Genomic DNA, 19,228 nt, shown 5'->3' on the forward strand with positions numbered 1-19,228 from the left:
TTTTGATATAATATATATCTGAATAAGCAAAACTCAAGGAAATTGTTCGGCTCACAATAAGAGTAGAAATGATATGCTACATGTATATATGAAAATAGTGTATTTAATTATAAAATTAAACCTTATGCCTCATGTTTGGACTTTTGAGGGTTATATTTGTTGACATTTTATAGAGATGTTCCAGGGTATACTTACATACATTTATACATAGTAATTTAAATACACTTAGAATTTTTAAAATTTATTTTTATTATTTTAATACACTTGAGAGTTGAATTGATTTCAAAACAATATAAGACACAATCTAGGAATTTTAATAATGTCAGATGTATTTTGAGTATGTATCATAAACTCAAAAACAATTTGTTGACCTTTTCGTTCATATCTCATTAAAAAAAATGTATTACGGAGTAACAACTAATCATAGTGATTAGTGTGTGCGCCACACAAACCTATAGCTTACAGTCAAAAAATGGTTGTCATTGAATTACATTACATAAGTCAAAAGTTTGAATATTATTTGTTTCATCAAATTCCATGCTAAAATTTTGAATCAAATCATATCATATCATTTAATAAAACTAATTAACATTTGAAATTGAAGTCAAACGTTTCCCAAATATTTTTAACCAATCATATCTCTGAAGTCATACATATGTCGAGTAATATAAATGTTTTTCTCAGGTTACCAGTATAGTAGAATTCCCAAGAAATTTCTACATTTTAAAAATATGATCATTTTCCTTTTTTAACCGAGTCATGGCTACCTACATTATTTTATTATTATTACTATTTAGAAAGCCGTAAGAACGGGAGTAAGAATCAATAATCCTATGATTTCTTGGAATTGGGAGAAAAGCTCTAACTACTTGAGGTTTTGAGCTACCCCTCACTCTGACCACGTACATGTTAATCATTTGAGTTTCACATTTAAATAAAAATAAATAAATTTAGAAAAATGTGTTGATAGTTATTTTGAACGTACCAACATTGGAAATTGCATCACACCGATAATTTATCATAAACAACAAAATTGTACAAAAATAAAATCAAATCAAATCAAAGATTGTACTATGAGATTTATTAAGGACAATATTTTTTCATGTGATCACATGATTTCATGGGGGCGGTTCCATCACTCCCGGAGTACTTGTAGTATTTGTATGATGTGGTTCCATATCATTGAAACTTAGGATAATATACATTATATAATGTATAATCATATAATGTGCTTGTATTAATTTGTTGATGTTAATTAACTACTAGGAGTATATACTTTGTATGTTTTGTTGGTATATAAGGTATGAATCGAATTTTAATTTATTTTTTTGCGGATTTTTCTGTGTTTAGAAAATAAATTCATGTTTAATTTTGAATTTATAACTTGTCAACATGATCAAGTTTGAGGTTTCTAGAAGGTTATTAGTTTTTGATTTGATTGAATCATTTGGTAATTTTGTTTTGATGTTGCCATGTTATGTGGGAAAGTTCTTCTTTGACTTGGGATTAAAAGATTACAGAGAATTGTAGGGAAAGATATTGAGAAAATTAACGTGTTTTTAAAATTAATTATTTACTTGTATTTATATATATAAATATAAAAAAAGTCAATCAAGACTATTTCGTATTTCCATGGAGTGGGGATATAATCGAGTGATCAAGGGATATGTAATTTTTGAAAAGATTGAAATTTTGCTTAATGACTCTAGAAAGACTTTAAGACTAACGGAAAAAAAAAATGATTATTTGTATAAGGAAAAATTGATTTTAATATTATTGTTCACCTATTGTAGGTGGAGTTAAAATGAGTCAAATTTAACAATATAACACATAATTATATATAATTACTCCGTATATTTTATTTATAAATTTATAAGAATTATTTATCAATGTTTTCAAATTTTGACCATAAAATGTCAAACACATGTGTTTTGGGATTGATGGAAGGATTAAGGTTTATGGAGTAATACTAGCGAAGTAGTGATTGTTTGCAAATGGGACTTGTTCACTCATAGGCCTTGCCTTGCTTCTTGGTTTTCTAGAAATTTTATGAGTGAAAGACATTTTTTATTGATTATCCAAAATAATTTATGTGCCATATATTTATTTTCATACTTTCCCTTCGTTTAGACTTCAGGGGATACTAAAATGCAATCAATTGATAAATTCATCTTGCTATCAACAAATAGATTCGAATTCTATCCTTTTGATATCTTTTACATAATGATGATGATGATTGTTTTCCCCACATAATCATCATATTAAATGTGTGCGCATTCATAAATATCATGTATAATGACAAAAATAATGTCACAAGAAATTGAATAATTGAACGATTAGAATCAACTCAACCACATCAAGATTTAGGGCCTGTTCATATTTACTGAGCTGAACTGAACTGAACTGAACTGATTGGAACTGAACTGAACTGAACTGAATTAAGCTGAAATGAATATTTTATGTGAGAGGGAAATTAAGAGCTGAACTGAACTGATTGGAGCTGAACTGAACTGAACTGAACTGAAATTAAGTAAATATGAACAGGCCCTTACACATGTTCAAAAAAAAAAAATTCTGCGGAGTATAACTTATGATATTATCCAATCTTCCACCTTTCAAGAAAAAAATTCAAAATAAAAATAAAAATCTAATTTTTTTACTGTAAATTCAACGTATATCGATGTTATAATATCCAACCTGTTAAACTTATCTGAAACACTTTTAATTTTAATATATAGTTACTTGTGTATAGGATCATCTATTACTTGAAAAACTCTTAAGGTGTTTAATCTCTATCTAAATTTATTCTTTTCAAAGTCTACATAATATGAGTAGATGTCGCACTCCGTACTGTTATGTATTTTTCAAAAGGTAAAACACGTACTAATATCTTATAAATATAAATCAACGACAATTACGAGTAGTATATTTACAAATCAAATACTCCTCGTCTCGCCCTCAAAAAAAATAAAAAAATCTAGTTTTTTTTTTTTTTTTGGAAGACAAACTTCTAGTTTCCTACTCTTGTAGTTTTAGTAAAGGGAACAAATTACAAAAAAGTACATTTGTATTGATAGTAACTTGAAGAAGACTTTTTAGTTAAAGGCGTTAAGTCTAGAAGAAATTTAAGAAGTGGGGAAATACAAAGTGAGCTTTCTTTGACGAGTAACGTCCGCGTTTGTAAATTTCCTAATCTTTGTCTTTTAATTAACTCCAACTTCCTCTCACCAAATATTTAAATTTTCAATCAAAATTTAATTTAAAAAAATTCCACGTCATCATAATACCCCACGACTCTTCCTACTCTTGGTCAAATTTCTCAACGCCTTCTTCTCCCCTTTTATTATCCCTTCTCTATTAAAACCTTCCCACTCTCCCTTACACAATTCTCCTCTTCTAATTATTTTTGTCTATCCCCCCCCCCCCCCCCCAAATTATCTATCTTTGTACATACTACGGTCTCGGGCTCGGACTCAGACTCGCCTCGAATTATTCGAAAACTCGAAGAAAAAGAAAAAGTAAATATGAAAAACATGGGGTTTCTCAAGGAGGAGAAATCAATAAGGGTGATTAGAGCAATAAAAACTGTGTTTTTCTTAATTACTTTACTAATCTCGTTTTTATTCTTCTCTGCTCCTGTTCTTCTTGCTGTTGCGGATACCATATTACCTTCTGCTTTGTTCTCTGCTTCGTCTCCTTTTCTATCTCCTCAATCGTTGTCCTCCCACCTGGCCAATTACGATTTCAGATACTCGCTTGTTGATATTCCGTTGATCTCCATCCTTCGCTCCCTCGTCATCATCTGTAAGTTCCTGTATTTTTTCGTAAATTCTTGTATCAGACGGTCTCATATAATATTGCTGTATGGGCTTACACAACCAATAATGATTTTATTTTTTTAGGTTTTATTAGACAGAATAATTGCTGAATATAGTATGAAAATTGATCGGGTTGTATGAATTTGGTACAACTGTTTTAGGAATAGGGAATAACTTTATTTATTGCATTATTTGTGATTTTTCTAACGAGTGTTCATGGGTACTTGTTAAGCTAACTCGTTATGTTATTACGGTTCTACGAGATTTCCAAATTGAGTAAATTATTAAGTACTTAATTTACCTGCCAAAACTTGAAATTTGATGGTCACCATTGATTAGATTAGGAAGTTTATATCTTAAGTTCTTAACCTACCTTAAACTGCGCTTACATGGCAGAATTGACTAATTAAGGGCTTAATAAGTCCAGCAAACTAGTTGGCTTAATTTGATTATTACTTTATATTAATATATTTTCTGACAGTAGTTGGCCCAATTGTTGTTAGCCGTTTTCATGTGTTTTCTGCATAGTTTATTAAAGTTGGTTAATAATGCTCTACATTCTCATAATCCCATATGAAATAAGTCTAATTAATCTTTGCATTTATTTATTTTTTCTTAATACGTATGACAATTGACATTCTAAGTAACTGTTACATATCAATTACATGAGAATAAGGGATAACTCCAGTGGTTTGGATCGATTCTCACTCCACCCTTATGACTCTCTAAATACCAAAAAAAAAAAAAAAAAAAAAATACTAATATACCTACATACCATAAAAAAATGTGATAATTAGCGAGTTTAGACACCGTATGTAATGTGATTTCATGTATGTAACGGTGGGTGATAAATCTGATAACGTATTAATTTTTTTTTGTTATGTGTTTGAAGTTAATGTATTGAGAACAAGTCGTTATTTATGTATTGTATAGGTGTGTATAGCTGTTGTGATGGGCCGAAGTTGTCACGTGGGCCCTACTTGTGGGTGGTAACAATATGTTCGGTACTTTCATTGGTGTTTGTATCATTAAAAGCCCCGTTCGTGTTTGGTGGTGCAAATGGTGCCGAGAGAGGGTACACTAAAGTCACCGAGGTTGCACTATTCGTATGTTCTTACGTCTTGGCGGTTGGACACGTGTTTGTTGCTTATAGGACCAGTTGTCGAGAACGGAAAAAGCTTCTTGTTTACAGGATTGACATTGAAGCTGTAAGTTCCCTCCATCCCTACCTCAATTTAGTTGCAAGTTAATTTTAAGGAATTTCATTTCAAGAAATCCCCTTATCCCTCTTCCCTAGTCTATGACAAAAGTACAAAATTAAGTAACTTGGCTAAAATAAGATAATGATCAATGTCCCACGTTAGCAACCCAGTCGAGTAGTTACTAAAACGACACATTTTTTTATTTGTTCAATTTACAAAACCATAGAGTACATAACTTAATAACAATATTGCAAATTGAATTAATTTGGTTGGTACATGATGAAATTATTATTAGCATGGGATTTAATATTGATTACTCAAAATTGGCAGCTAAAAAGTGTAAGTAATAGGTTTGTGTTTGCTAGGTGGCTTTGATGAGTTGGTAGAATATCATTATAAAGATGCCAAGCTAATTAGCTTAGCTATGCACTAATTAATTCCTAATAGCATATCTTTAAAAAGAAGATAAACCAATCAAGAGTGGGGTGCTGTACCACTAAAACAGTTGTAATGTCTCAAAGCTAGGAATTTATGATCTGGAACTTTAATTTTAATAAAGTGGCTTGGGAAAACTCTATAGCTGTATGCCTGTATGAATGGATTGATAGATAATTTGACATTTTCAACTTTTAATTACTCTGTACCCATGTCTTACCATGTACCCGTCTCTCATAATAATCCCCGAGAATATTTGTAAAGTAGTATTACTACTCGTTTGTGTATGAACACTTTATTTAGAAAATGAAATAGAAACTGAATAGATTCTAGTACGCTTATTAAATTTGAAATTATTCTAAGTAGAAAATTGGATTTATTTGAGAACAAAAATTTGAAACATAAATAGAAGGAAATTTTGAGAAAAACTACCTATTATAGTCCATAATTTGCGAGAAACTACCTATTAAAAAAAATGTTGTAATTAATTACTTAACTTTTGAAAAATGTTGTAATTTACTACCTTACGCCTGATTATGAAGTTTGACCAAAATTTTCCGGCGTTGACTTGGTCACGTGACACTTAGTGACCATCACGTGGGAAAAATTTTGGGAAAGGAAAGGGTCATTAAGTCATGTGACCAAGTCAACGCCGGAGAATTTTGGTTAAAATCCTTGATAATCCGGCGTAAGGTAGTAAATTACAATATTCAAAAATTAGGTAGTCAATTACAATATTTTTTTTTAATAGGTGGTTTCTCGCAAATTCTGGACTATAATAGGTAGTTTTTCACAAAATTTCCTAAAAAAAAATGTGAAGATCAGATTTGATTAGAGGATGATCATTAATGGGTTATATGTCCTTATAATATAACCACCTAAGCCATGACGATTGAATTAGCCATATATATATTAGTCTTAGCTCTTAATTAAGAGATTCTTTGAGCTTGATTGATGGATTATTGTTGTAATTTATTATAATTCGTACTTGGTATTATAAAATAACATGTTGTCCAATATTAATTTATTGAAAACACCTAGATTTATATTTTCTTGCTGTGGCAAAGAATAATCAAATTTGGGAGCAACTTATAGTAAGCGTTGGGGGGAAGTCTTACCTTAAAATTGACTAGTGCTTTCGCACGAAATTGCTGTGAAATTTTCAACGTAACATTTTTAATTCAGTCAAAACCTACCATCTTACCACTAATTTTTATACACTAATAATGCTTTTAGTCCAAACAATATGCAAGCACTTTAGGATATTTTGTTTTGTTTTCTAATATAAGATCTTTTTCCTACTCTTGAATACATTTGAGGCTTCATTTTCAAATCCAAACGTACCCTTCCTAAGGAATAAGACCCCCCCCCCCCCCAGAGATGAACGGTACTTCTAACATAGTGATTGTGTCGATAATCTCTACATATGCATATAGGGACAATTTTTTTGTTGATTATTGTATCGTATTTAAGGGTTGAATAGAGTTTTTGTCAATACACGAGGGTCTTTTAGAAGGGAGGTTTCCAAGTGTAAGGACACCTCTTTTCAATAGAAATTATTAATTTGGTATGAAGTAATTTAAGTACTTATAGTAATTTAACGCCGTGTTGAATTTATTTTGGTGTTACTATATGCTTTTCCTTAAGTATAAAAAGTTACACCTAATTAGTAATTATATTATTTTATTCTTGTATTGATATGAGGTCCCCGCTTAGAGATTTTTTGACAACCTCGCGTAGAGTACGAGTGAGGGGATCACATCACATGCATAAAAATTAAATTAGAAGTTATACATAATCAAAGAAATACATCAAAATGGTGAAGTACGCATACATGCATGATTATCTAGAGTTATGGAGTGATTAGAGCCACAATATTATAATAAGATCACTTCAATTGTGAATTAGGTGTACTCTTCATGCGTATTAGTTGCTTAATCATGACATGTTTTTTTTATACATAATGTTTAGGTTTCTTCCCTACTCTTTTGATCACTGTATAAAATTTAGCTTCTTAATATTATAAGTGTAACTCCATCGCATCCATCATCAATTCATCATACTTTGAACTTATCTTGAATGAGGTCGTGTATTGACGCCATTTATCAGATATTTGTAAACTTAATCTTACTACATCAACAAGACTTATTTGGCTAACAATTCTCTCTTTGTTTCAAGATAATAATCGCACATTATTAATTTAAATAATATTGATATCACGACTTTATGGTCTAGATGGGTGATTGGAGGGATAGGTCATGAACTCATAATCAATCTGATATGTGAAAAAACACCACTTACTTGCATCATGATGTGTAACGGAATAAATGAATTTAGGGATGGGAGGTGAATTAGGTCCATATGTTGATCATAAATATCTACATCAAATTGGTATTATAGTAATGAAAATTAAATAAAGCAAGAAACCCTTTGGTCTACGGAATATGCAAAGGTAGGGACAACTTATCCATTGATGAAGACATTTATATTGGACGTTTGAGTAAGATTTGTCTATGAATCCACTTGTATTACTAATTATGGGAAGAAAGAAATAAATGGTTTAATCAAGAAAATTATACACCTAAAATGACGTAATTCTGATGTTAAAATAAGAGAAAAATTGAATGAGTTGTATAAAGTGACAATGAATAAAAGCCATTGTCTGTAAGGTTCTCTTTTAATCAGGTTTTGGAATCCTTTCTTAGTCTGAATCATCAAAAATTGACATGTTTTTTTAATTTTATTGGTAGTATAATTGACATGTTGACAAGTCTTGACACAATTGCTACTTTAACCATGTTAATTAAGCATATTTTAGAACTTTCTAGGTAGTATACGGCCCGTACATTGAAAATTTAACTTTAAAATTAAAGGATCTAATTTATCATCTATTTAAAAATTGTGTATCTTTTTTCATTGCAGTTAAAAGTCATTTTAGAAAATGTTTGGTTATTGTAAGAGAGAGATGATCCTTTTGTTCTTTACATCTTACTTTGACTTATAAAGAATCCTTTTAATCTTACAAAAACCTTGTTTTCAACAGCTTCAACATTAATTTGAAATCTGATTTCTCCGTCAATCAAATGGTTGTATGTAGGTTAATTCAGCTTGTAAGAAAGGATTTCCAAGATATGAAAAATTGTTACATGAAGAAAGAAAGAAGTGAAGCATGTACAAAATTAGAGCATTAAAGATAAATTTCATACAGTTTCTCATTAAAAAAAAAAAAAAAAAAAAAAAGGATCTCCGTACATTATTTTAAAGGTAAGATTTCCATGTCCCAACAAATCATATTCTTTTGACAAAAGCTTTGATAACCTATTTGTCTACTTATAAATCCAACAATTGCAACATGATTGTATGTACCTACATATTATAATAACCAACAAATTTCCATTTTCTATATGCAGGATTTTCAGTACTGTACATATAAAATGATGCATTTCAAGAAGTTGGTGAGAAACGTATCCATAACAACATAGGATTGACATACATAAACATCCTTAGAGGCCTTTAACTCGTGTTTGGTAGTTGAGAAATGAGATTGTACTATCGATTTCATCTCACTTCTATATTGTATAGTTTTTTTTTTTTTTCTTTATTTGGGGTGGGGAGATGGCGGACGGGAAGTTGTAGGGTGTTTATCAAGGATCAAGATTATGTAAATAATTAAAGAGAGAGGAACTATTATTATGAATATCAGTAGGCAAGCCGAAGGCTCCTACAATTTTCTTGGCCCTCCAAAAGGGTGCATCTAGCTAGTTAAGTAGCAAGTGTGATTTTTTTAAGTTGTTGCTATATACAAGTAAATTGTAGTTATATACTCCATCTTCAACACTTTTACACCGTTTTACAGTTATACGTGTGATATGGATGAATTTTCATTATAGTTGTTGTTACTTAACCATTGTTAATTAAACATTGCAAGTAAGCTTATGCAAATGAATATTAAGGTACACAATCAATAGTTCTTGTTGGTTATCCACCATTGTAGTATAATTAAATAATTGATTGGTTACAAATATCTCAAAGATTTACAACGGATTTTGCTCCTTCCCAATTTTCCATTACTATTTAGTAAATCAAATAATTTTCAACTACAGATAGCGACACAAGATTAATAGATCTTTGGCATCAACTTTTGCATTTCTATTTACTAAATCAAATAATTATTGTAAAAAAACATGATTAAGTTTTAATAAAACCAAAAATTCAAATCAAATCGGGTCATGAAGTGACTTGAGTTGCGATTAGTAAACCACAATTTTTTTTATATATCTGGTCACACTGTGTGGTCGAGGTTACTTATTCTTGAATTACTTGATCGGTTAGGGGTTATTCAGTCGGTCAAGGATTACTCTCACAATATAAAACGCGCTAACCGACTAAGTAACCCTTAAATAAGTAATCCCGAACACCGATGTGCCCAGCAACACAGGAAAAACACGGTTAGTGAACACATGAAGTATTGAAAATTCAATTTGAGCTAATTTGGATTTTGGATCCACTTCTTTCGTTACCAGTTAATTATAACCCAACAAAAATAGCCCAAATACTAGCAAAAAAGTCCATTTAAGTATTTCATACTCGTGCACCTCCTCCTCAAACAACACACTCTCGTCTCTCTCACTTTTCTAAAATCTGCAAAAATTCTCCCTCCATTTTTTTTTCTCTCTCATATAATTCCCCCAAATTAAATTAAGAGAGAGAAAAAACTGAATTTCCAGAAAAATGAGGTTCAATTTCGACATTGCAGAATCAAGCAATGAGAAAAATCAGCAGAAATCGAAAACTTTAGCTCTCTCTTCATCTCCTTCTTCTTCAACTCCCAATGATAAGCAGCTTCAATGGCTTCCACTTCAGGATCATCCCGTCTTTTCCTCCTCCGCCGGCGTAAGTTCGCCGGAGAAGAGGTTTGCGATGAATCTAATGGCTTGGGATGGAGCTTCTAGAATATACTATTGGGATTCCAAGAAGAATTGTCTTCATCGTTTGTCTGTTCGTTTGGGTGAACCTGAACCTACTTCTGTTGTTGCTGCTTATCCTTCTAAGGTTTGATTTCTCTTTCTATGTTGCCCTAATTGAATTGTGTTTGTGTTTAATTTTGGAATTTTTGTTGTTGTTGTTGTTGTTTTGGAATTATCAGGGGTTTAGGGTTTATAGAGTTCCGGGGTGTAATGTATTGATTTGAAGGTTTATTTGAGCTGATTATTTTCATAGGTTTTGTACCTAGAAACAAAAAATAGAAGCATTAATATAGCTGAAATTTATTCTCTTGTATCTTTTGCTCTTGTTTGATATTTCTTCTTGATTACTAGTTTAATAAAGCTGATTGAACTACTCAGGTTAGCATTCTTAGCAATTACGAGTTTCAAATGACTTCTGCAAACAAAGTTAGCTGCACTTTAACCAATTATTAATATAATGCAGTACATTAGGCAGCTAGATATGCTATTAGGGTAATCTCGGGTTTTTTTTTTTTTTTTTTTTTTTTTTTTTTTTTTTTTTTTTTGGGGGGGGGGGGGGGGGGAGGGGGGAGCGCGGTGATAGTGAATTGGAGATTGTCAGGAAAAGGCAGTTTATCGCTGCAAGTACCATTCAAGTTAAATTGCCTAGCTTCTAGTCTTCCCCTTGCCCTGGGAGATATGCTTGCCGGATTAGTTACTACCTTCACTGTGTTTTCCTGGTGGGTGAAAATCTTGCCTCGAATTTAGGTCATCTAAGTGGTAAAAAAACTGCCAATTCCGGTCAAGAAAGAAGAATTTTATTATGCATCATGATGAGAGAACTTAATGTCATACAACCATCCCGGCGACTGGGAAAAAATGAATTGTAATTACTATTTGAAAGAGGAAAGTGTAGCTTTCTAAGGAGATTTTATTTGCATTTGAAGTCCATGTCCTCTTTTTTTTGTTTGTTTGTGAGATTGCTTAGTTTGGCCGTAGAAATATCTACTCACAGAAGTTGATGTTGCACAATTATTGGCTAACACTAAAGGAATTACTAAAGTTGAGTTATATATCAAGTTTCTATGTTGAAGTAGAAGATAGTTGAACAGGTTTATATCATGCCCTGATATGTGGTGTTCATTATTTCATTTAATTCAAGTCCATGATTGTCAAATCAATCTTCCATGTGTATGTTATTTTGATCCCTCTTGCATTAGTCTTGTGTTTTAAATAGTTTTCATGGTGCCTTTTATCTCTTGGATAAGTATCTTTGACTCTACTTATTGATGATTCCATACTTGTCCTAGGTGCTGCAAACAGATATTGAACTCGACTATCATGTTACCAAAATCTCAATTAATAGAAACGGATCAGCATTGCTTCTTGCTGGTTCAGATTGCATATGTGTCATGTACCTTTATGGATGTACTTCCACAAAGGATGGTTTGAGTATTTGCAGGTATGCCTTATACGTACATGTTATTGCTAACAAAATATAGAGCATATAGCGTGTGTTTTAACTGTGTATGCTCTGGAGCCTTTCATGCCATTGAATTTTTTTCCAGAATTTTCTTGATGCTTTAGGATTTGAAGTATCTCAGGCAATTGGATGCTTCATGTTTTTCTTCTTTATTCCCTTAATTGGGCAGGCCTGGCAAAATGGAACTTTTCAATTTATTGTTGCTTTTTTTTTTTTTCTCATCGTCAGTCACTATGATCTCTTACTGACATTAATAGAGTTATTGTGGTTACAATGATATCGTGATCATGCAATTTTGCAGAAGTTTGTAATAGATCAACCTAAGGAAGGGTAGTATAGGTATTCTAGTAATATTAGTTCACTAGGTTAATAGTCCTTAGTATAAATAGAGAGGGAAGGACAGGAAATAGGTAGGCAAAAATCAGATGAAACTTGTTGAGAGTTGTGACCTCAAGTCACTTTTGGAGAGTTGTGAGCTAAACTCACTTTTGAAGATTGATAGCCTTAAGCTATTATCCTATCTTTTGTAACCTTTCAACCATATTATCAATCAAAATCCAAGCTTTAATCTTCAATTACTTACATTATTAAATCAGATTATAATCCCAAAAAGTCAGTGCATTACAAAGTTAAAATGTTTCGAAGGCCTTTATTCAACTAGAAATAAATTCACGACTTCATGTTGTTCTTAAAATCTAAAGTGCAAGGTACCAGAAAGGTATTATGGGGTGAATGTGGGTGGTGGGTTCTTAGAGGGTTGAGTTGAGAGTTGGTAATGCTGAATGCTAATGCAAAAATGGAAGCACAAAGAAAAAAGAGACTGAGATAAGCGAGATTTGAAAGATGGAGCTTTCTTTCCTGAATGCAATGCCTGCAGTGCTTTCTAAAAGCGAGGGTTGTTTAGTGCTTTTTCTGGAAGTTTTGAATGGGTAGCATTTAAAACTTTATGTAGTAAACACTGAAAAGTTGCCTGAATATTTGTAGGAAATTAGTGGCGCTCTGCCTAATATAGTACTAGTACAAAATTACATTTTTGCCTCTTGCTGGGCATTCACAATCTAATTCTTGCATGCAGGACTGTACCTGTTGGTTCTGAAGTTTATGATAAATGTAATAGTGCTATCCGCATATTGCAAGTGACATGGCATCCTTACAGTGATACACATATTGCAATTCTTTCTTCCGATTCAGTTTTCAGGTAATAACCCCCCTCCCTTCCTTTTTTTGTTTTTAATTTTATTAATTATAAATATTATGAACAACACTCGACAAAGGGGATTTATTACTGTAGTCTTGTATAGAATATATATTTGTGGTTGATGTCTTGGTGTGTTAATTGCTTTGTACACTGCTCATTCCTGAACATTATGTGTAGATTCTGTTTTTGGATAAAAATTAATGTGAGAATCTGCCTTCAATTTTTTTTGAAGCAACTGTCTTTTAAGAAACTTTGTTTAATACAATACCATTTTATGGTACTCGTGACTTATTGATGTTGAACATATGACCCATAACATATATTCTCTCTTTTTTTCCATTACTCGCACATGGGCTTGATTTTGGGAGTCACAGCTGTCACAGTTTAAGTTAAGCTCAAGAAATCATACTAGTTGTGTTATAGATGTTTGAAGAAAAACACCTTAATGGTAATATTTTTTTTTTTTTTTTTTTTTTTTTTTTTTTTTTTTCAGATTGTGGTATATTTAAGTAATTTTTTTGAACAATTCAAATTGTGGTATATAAAAAGGTATCATGTAGCTCTTAATTTTGTCTATGTTATTTCATGTTGATGCCACTATGACTAATTGCCTTTGGTTTCCTTTTATAGAATATTTGATTTGTCATCTGCTCTTGATCAACCAGAGCAGGAGTACTATTTGCAGCCTTTAGAGCCAGGTAGATCCCGGCATGCATCATCAATTTGCCCTGTTGATTTCTCCTTTGGGCGTGATCACTTATGGGACAGATTCAGTGTGAGTTCTGATGGATCTGATCAATAAGAGTCTATTAAAAAAAAATTTGTTGTTTCAAAGTATTATTAATCAAAGACCATTTGTATATGTTATGCTCTTTGTTGGTTCTAGATGAGGGCTCATAAAGTCTAGTATTACCCAGAAATTTGTCCTTTCACATGCTTACTGTTTTTCTTACGCAGCTTCACACGAAGGTTTCATGTTTAATATGTCATGTACTTCGAAGTTTGATATAAAAAATGGCTGCAGAGAGCTGTTCTCTAAGTGATTGCTGTTTAAATTTATTTGCTACTTATGTCTCCTCCTTGCCATTTTGCAGGTTTTTGTTTTGTTTAGTGATGGCTCTGTTTACATTCTCTGCCCAGTGGCCCCATTTGGAAGGTACATTTTCTACACAGTTGTTGTACTTGTAGAACATGCTGTGAAATTATCTTCTAAAACTTTGTTAGATATGGATCAGTTTATTGATATCGTTGCTCAAACTGGATTGGCCTATCAAATGATATTGATTTACTATTGAATTTCGAAGAGTTTGCTAAATACTAGCTAAATTTGGCAAAATAAAACCGTTCACTATTACTTCTTATTGATCTGTATCAGGTTTGAATCTGACCTGAAACCAGATAACCCAAACTGATATTGACCCACAGTGTGAACTAGCGTAGCTGAAAATCTATATGGCCAGTTTGATTGTGTTTTCATCATAAGCTATTGATTGTAGAAGTGTTGATATCATCCACTAATTTTGAACAAATTCGAATTATTCTGTACAATACCTGATTGGAAAGATCCATTTATAGGTCTAATTTTATGGTATAAATCTCAGGCTTTGTGAAGATAATAGCTTTTCTGCTTTGTCTAATATGCTTTTCTTCACGTCTCATAATTTTTAAAGGTTAGCAACGGGTATGGATATTAGAGAGTAGAACTTTTAATAGGTTTATGCCTAGATTGTCACAGAATCTTTGTCGTACCATTGTTATTTACCTCGTCCCCACCCCGAAAAAATGATTAGACAAATGACATTGGAAAGAACGTTTTTTTGGTTTTAATGACCTCAAAATACAAAAATATCATGCGTTACTTTAATATTTTCAACCCAACTTTTTTCTCCACTCACTTGCCTCCCAATGTTGACCTCCCTTTCCGAAGATTGTCTCTGTACAACCCTTTGGCCTCTGCTCCTTTCTTTATGAAGATAGTTCCTGTAAAACCTTTTGAGGATAGCTTCTTAAAATGTTCCATAGTTGCTGATTATTATTGGCTATTTTAGTATTATTTTCATATCCTTTTTGGAGTTTTGCAATTTTGGATCAGGATTTACACAAAAGGAAAAAGTGTGATTTATGAATTCAGACTTCTGCATTCGGTATCAGTGTTTTGTCATGTATATTTATGATCCTTGAGCATGGTTAGTGATTTTTTTTTTTTTTTTTTTTTTTGACAGTGTATTCATGTGGGAATCAATAGTAGAAATTTACAGTGATGCCCAAACTTTTGGTCAGAAATCTACCAACTCATCAGCTATTAGCAATTCAAGTCTGGCTATATCTTGGTTAGAAGCAACATTTCCTGAACTAGACCAAGGAAAGGGAGCAGCTAGTAACATCACAGCTGTGAAAGCTTGTCCTTATGTGGTGATAGATGCTTCACTTTCATTGCAGGTATATTCCTTAATTGCTGTAATTTAAGGTTTGCCTTTTCTTCTGTTGCTTAAGTGCATGCTGATGGGCAATTGAACTGAATTGAATTGAAGCATATGTTTTGAATACATACCAAGTAATTCAGGACAACTCTCAGTTTACATGTTTGTAATTCAACACAGGTTCTAGATTAGTTGTAGGCTTGCTTCGATTACCTGTATTGTTTCTCAATGAATGAGTGGATCTGACACTTGGATTTTCCTTGTTGAATTAGAAATCTGGTTTTACTTTTGATCCCCACTAATTCCAGTGTGTGTGTTTTTTCTTTTTTCCTTTTGGGGTGGGCTAAAGCTCTATTTAATCTAACCCATCTATGAATGATGTTTGACTCAATTTTATGAATACTTTGCTGCTCCTCTAATCAATGAGCTTTTATTTTGGGAATTTTTTCATCTGTCAGGGTCTCAGCTACCCCTTCACTATCAATTATTGCATTTTTTGTCGTTATTCCTATTTTTTCTAAGCAATGTACCCCGTTACCATCAATTACCACAATATGTCATGCCTATCTTCTTTGAACCTTGTACCCCTGTACTTATTAAAATTTCATTGTGTAGCTTCTAAACTGTAGAAAGGGTTTTTTTTTTTTTTTTTTTTTTTTCAAAATCATCATTCTCTCAACTCTCAATGATGTTTTCTGATAATCACAGGGGTACAGGGTTATCGGCTTACTCATGGGGTTACTATTACTTGATAGCACGAACGCTTTTCCTACAAAGATAATAACCAACTTTGTTTGGTGGGAATGGAGCTTCTTTAAATCTTGTTTATAATTTTGTTGTCTAATGCCACGTTTGCTTTATGTCGGGTGGATTGGGAACACCATGCTGGTAAACTAGGCTGTTATTGGCTCTATATGAAGATTGAAACTAGTCATGCAATCAGTGTTTTGTTACATTATAAGCATTTTATTCGATTATCTGACTACAGAAATGAATGATGTATCTAGCATACTTGGAACAGTAATTTTTATGAAGTATTACTTTTCCAGGGCCCTCTTCGTAAAGTTTGTCATGGTGAGGAAGATGATCCTGGATTTCGTGGAGCAGAATGTGGTGGCCGTGCTGTGAGCTTTCTTTACAACTCTGTTGGCAAGGACTCGATCTTAGTGACTGCATGGAGTGGTGGACAGTTACAAATTGATGCTCTTGCTGACGAAATTCAACCCCTTTGGCAAACTGGGAATCCGCCTCATCTCTCATTTGATTCCCATGATCGTATACGTGGGTTTGCTATGATATGTGAATCAATTGCAGATCAGTTTTCTGTTGTAAGGCTGGACCAGCCACTTGATTATTGTGATTGGTCTGGTCACCCACCTCCTCTTTTAAGATTGGCTATTGTAGATTTGGCTCTGCCTAAAATCAAGGATAACGACTCTCTAATTTCTATGTTTATTGATCCTCTTATCTCTGAGAGAATATACTGCCTTCACGATGGAGGTGTAGATTCAATAGTGTTGCACTTTCTACCATTTACGCATCAGACCTCTGGGAAGGATGAAATGATGAAAGCTCCATCTGTACATCCAGTTGTAAATACATATGAGGGTTCAACAGGCGCTTCCTCTTCTCTTTGTGGTTTTGTGGTTCTATCTGATTCATTTGGATACTCGTGGATTGCTGGAGTCTCTTCTACTCGAGAATGTATTGTTCTAGAGATGAAAACATGGGATATATTGCTTCCTAGGTTTACAGACACAGAGAAGAGGCCTGCCAAGTCAGAAGAAGCAAGAGAAAGGATCACACCAGACATTATAAGTAGAGAACTCCTTGCTGGCCCTCAGATGGTTATTGTTCCACAAGGATCTAACTTGCGAACAGTTGCTGCTGATTCTATAGAAGGACGTTCAGCCCTGCATCAGTATTTCAAGCTTTTCCATGAAAACTACGTGGAATATGCGCATAAGGTAATGAAAGTATATTTAAGTATGTGAGCATTACTTGGGACTTAAACCAATTGAATTAATATTACTTTGCCTTGTTGCTCTTGTTTCTGAATACTCTGGTTTGCCTGTGATGACTTTTCTTTATCTGATCTGTTCGATTTAAGGGGGTTTAAGTTAGTGTTGTTGACTTGTTGTGGCATTGGCTATAATCCCCGAAGATAAAGCAAGGGAAGTAGTATGACATAAATTTACGGAGCAATAATTTTTGTGATTTCAAATCGACTGGGTATCTGAGTTAATGTTGCTTATGTGGGCTCCGTATATTTTATTTATCTTATTGAATTGCTTTTTTTATTTCCCTAGGTGTATTTTGAACTCAAGCATCATGGGCCTCATCTGAATAAAATTATTCATAACCTGCATGCACGATTAAATGAAGCTAAGCAGAGGCTTGTGAATGTTGAGAGTAAACAGCCAGAACTGGATGACAGGATCAGTCGTGCAATTGAGCGCCATGAATTTCTGGAAACCCGCTTGCAAAATTTGAGAAAGTTCCCTGGAATTCATAAGAAGCCATTGACCAGAGCTGAGCGTGAGTTCAAGTCAGAACTTGGTACGGATCTTATTTACGGCTAGTTTTGTTTGTTGGTTATTAGCAATGTTTATGATTACAGCTACTGCATGCCCACATCCTTGGTAAAATACAAGCTTACCACTCTATATGTACAAGGGATATAGTAAAATATTTAGGTCCCCAAATTTGCTTGTGGCAATCCTCCAGTCTCTTGAAGAATCTAATGAGACTGAGTAAGAAGCAATTTGTTCGTTGTCTGTATTTTAACAATTTGCATTTTTAATAATCCTTGTCAATTTAGAAAAGGGCTAATATACATTTGGCTACTTTTGCAGACAGGTTTACAACTGTTGAGCTGGATGCTTTGCAGTCCTCTGTTGAAGCATTGAATGGGAGGTTGAGAAGGTACACCCAGACTCTCAAGGGGAAGATGAAGCCCAACTACCAGAAGACCCCTTCCAAAAAGAAGGGCTTGGTACAAGAGTCCCAACTAGACCAATTAAAGTCCTCACTCGAGAAACTCTCTCTAGTAAACAGCGAGAATTCAAAGAAAGTAAAACTGGTAGAATCTGCATTGAAGGATTGGGAAGATGAAACTTCTAAATGAGGTTATGGTACCTGGTGTCATATTAACGGTATGGATGTGGCTATTGGTGTTTTGTGAATTAATTCATAGAGAAACTGTCACAAGCTCCTTGCTTAGCAGTTTGATTGAACAGCTTTCAGATATTTTGTCCAGCAGATGCCAATGGAAAGATGTTTCTGCTACCCTGAAATGCCAGTGTGCCACTCGTCACTTGGTGGTTGATTGAACAGCTTTCAGATATTTGGTCTTGCGGATGCCAATGGAAAGATGCTTGTGCAACGTTCAAATTCCTTGTAATTGGTGGTTCAGTTGAGGCATAGAGGAACTGCATTGTTCCTTAAATGTAGATTTTAACAAAGTGCTAACATAGTAACATGGATGGGAAAGTTTTGGCTGTTCTGCTTTGTTGTAAATTGGGTATTTAGGGTTCCATGGAGGAATTGATGTCATATGATACTAGTATTTAACTAGTAGAAAAAGTAGGAACTTATAGCTGTAACTTTTTCGGTCTTGAGCATCCTAGTTACATTTTTTTGATATCTGCTGATGTAGGAGAAGTATCATTTTTCTGGTAAAATATTCAGAAATCCTTGTATCACTTTAATTCTGATGGTGAAAAG

General features: G+C 33.1%; 2 protein-coding genes across 6 annotated transcripts; both read left to right on the forward strand.

Annotated features, from left to right (window-relative positions):
- The first annotated feature begins 3,433 nt into the window (after positions 1–3,433).
- On the forward strand, positions 3,434–9,283 carry LOC145592680 (uncharacterized). 2 transcript variants are annotated; one of them, XM_081649188.1, is made up of 4 exons: positions 3,434–3,804; positions 4,752–5,026; positions 8,553–8,719; positions 8,866–9,283. In XM_081649188.1, exons 1-3 carry the CDS (start codon positions 3,525–3,527, stop codon positions 8,619–8,621), a joined length of 624 nt encoding a protein of 207 aa, XP_081505314.1. In that variant the 5' UTR covers positions 3,434–3,524; the 3' UTR covers positions 8,622–8,719; positions 8,866–9,283. The 2 variants fall into 2 exon arrangements, with proteins under 2 accessions (XP_081505314.1, XP_081505313.1); XM_081649187.1 differs by lacking the exon at positions 8,553–8,719.
- Positions 9,284–10,077: 794 nt separating this feature from the next.
- Positions 10,078–19,227, forward strand: LOC145592681 (nuclear pore complex protein NUP88-like). Of its 4 annotated transcripts, none has more exons than XM_081649190.1 (10): positions 10,078–10,507; positions 11,712–11,863; positions 12,960–13,082; positions 13,713–13,857; positions 14,177–14,238; positions 15,305–15,521; positions 16,552–17,469; positions 17,812–18,061; positions 18,358–18,657; positions 18,742–19,227. In XM_081649190.1, the coding sequence occupies exons 1-9, from the start codon at positions 10,187–10,189 to the stop codon at positions 18,627–18,629; spliced, it is 2,460 nt and encodes an 819-aa protein (XP_081505316.1). In that variant the 5' UTR covers positions 10,078–10,186; the 3' UTR covers positions 18,630–18,657; positions 18,742–19,227. The 4 variants fall into 4 exon arrangements, with proteins under 4 accessions (XP_081505316.1, XP_081505317.1, XP_081505318.1 ...); XM_081649191.1 differs by having other exon boundaries at positions 18,749–19,227; XM_081649192.1 differs by having other exon boundaries at positions 18,762–19,227.
- Position 19,228: the final 1 nt, after the last annotated feature.

The sequence above is a fragment of the Chenopodium album genome, chromosome 18 (assembly GCF_948465745.1).
Source record: "Chenopodium album chromosome 18, dcCheAlbu1.1, whole genome shotgun sequence".
NCBI classification, from domain to species: Eukaryota; Viridiplantae; Streptophyta; class Magnoliopsida; order Caryophyllales; family Amaranthaceae; genus Chenopodium; species Chenopodium album.

Bases quoted from the DNA above. Each gene is read 5' to 3' on its own strand.
- LOC145592680 (XM_081649187.1), top strand. From the start codon at position 3,525: ATGAAAAACATGGGGTTTCTCAAGGAGGAGAAATCAATAAGGGTGATT. The intron at 3,805-4,751 runs GTAAGTTCCTGT...TGTATTGTATAG, and splicing joins TCGCTCCCTCGTCATCATCT to GTGTGTATAGCTGTTGTGAT. The intron at 5,027-8,865 runs GTAAGTTCCCTC...TTCTATATGCAG, and splicing joins ACAGGATTGACATTGAAGCT to GATTTTCAGTACTGTACATA.
- LOC145592681 (XM_081649189.1), top strand. From the start codon at position 10,187: ATGAGGTTCAATTTCGACATTGCAGAATCAAGCAATGAGAAAAATCAG. The intron at 11,864-12,959 runs GTATGCCTTATA...TCTTGCATGCAG, and splicing joins GATGGTTTGAGTATTTGCAG to GACTGTACCTGTTGGTTCTG. The intron at 13,083-13,712 runs GTAATAACCCCC...TTCCTTTTATAG, and splicing joins TCTTCCGATTCAGTTTTCAG to AATATTTGATTTGTCATCTG.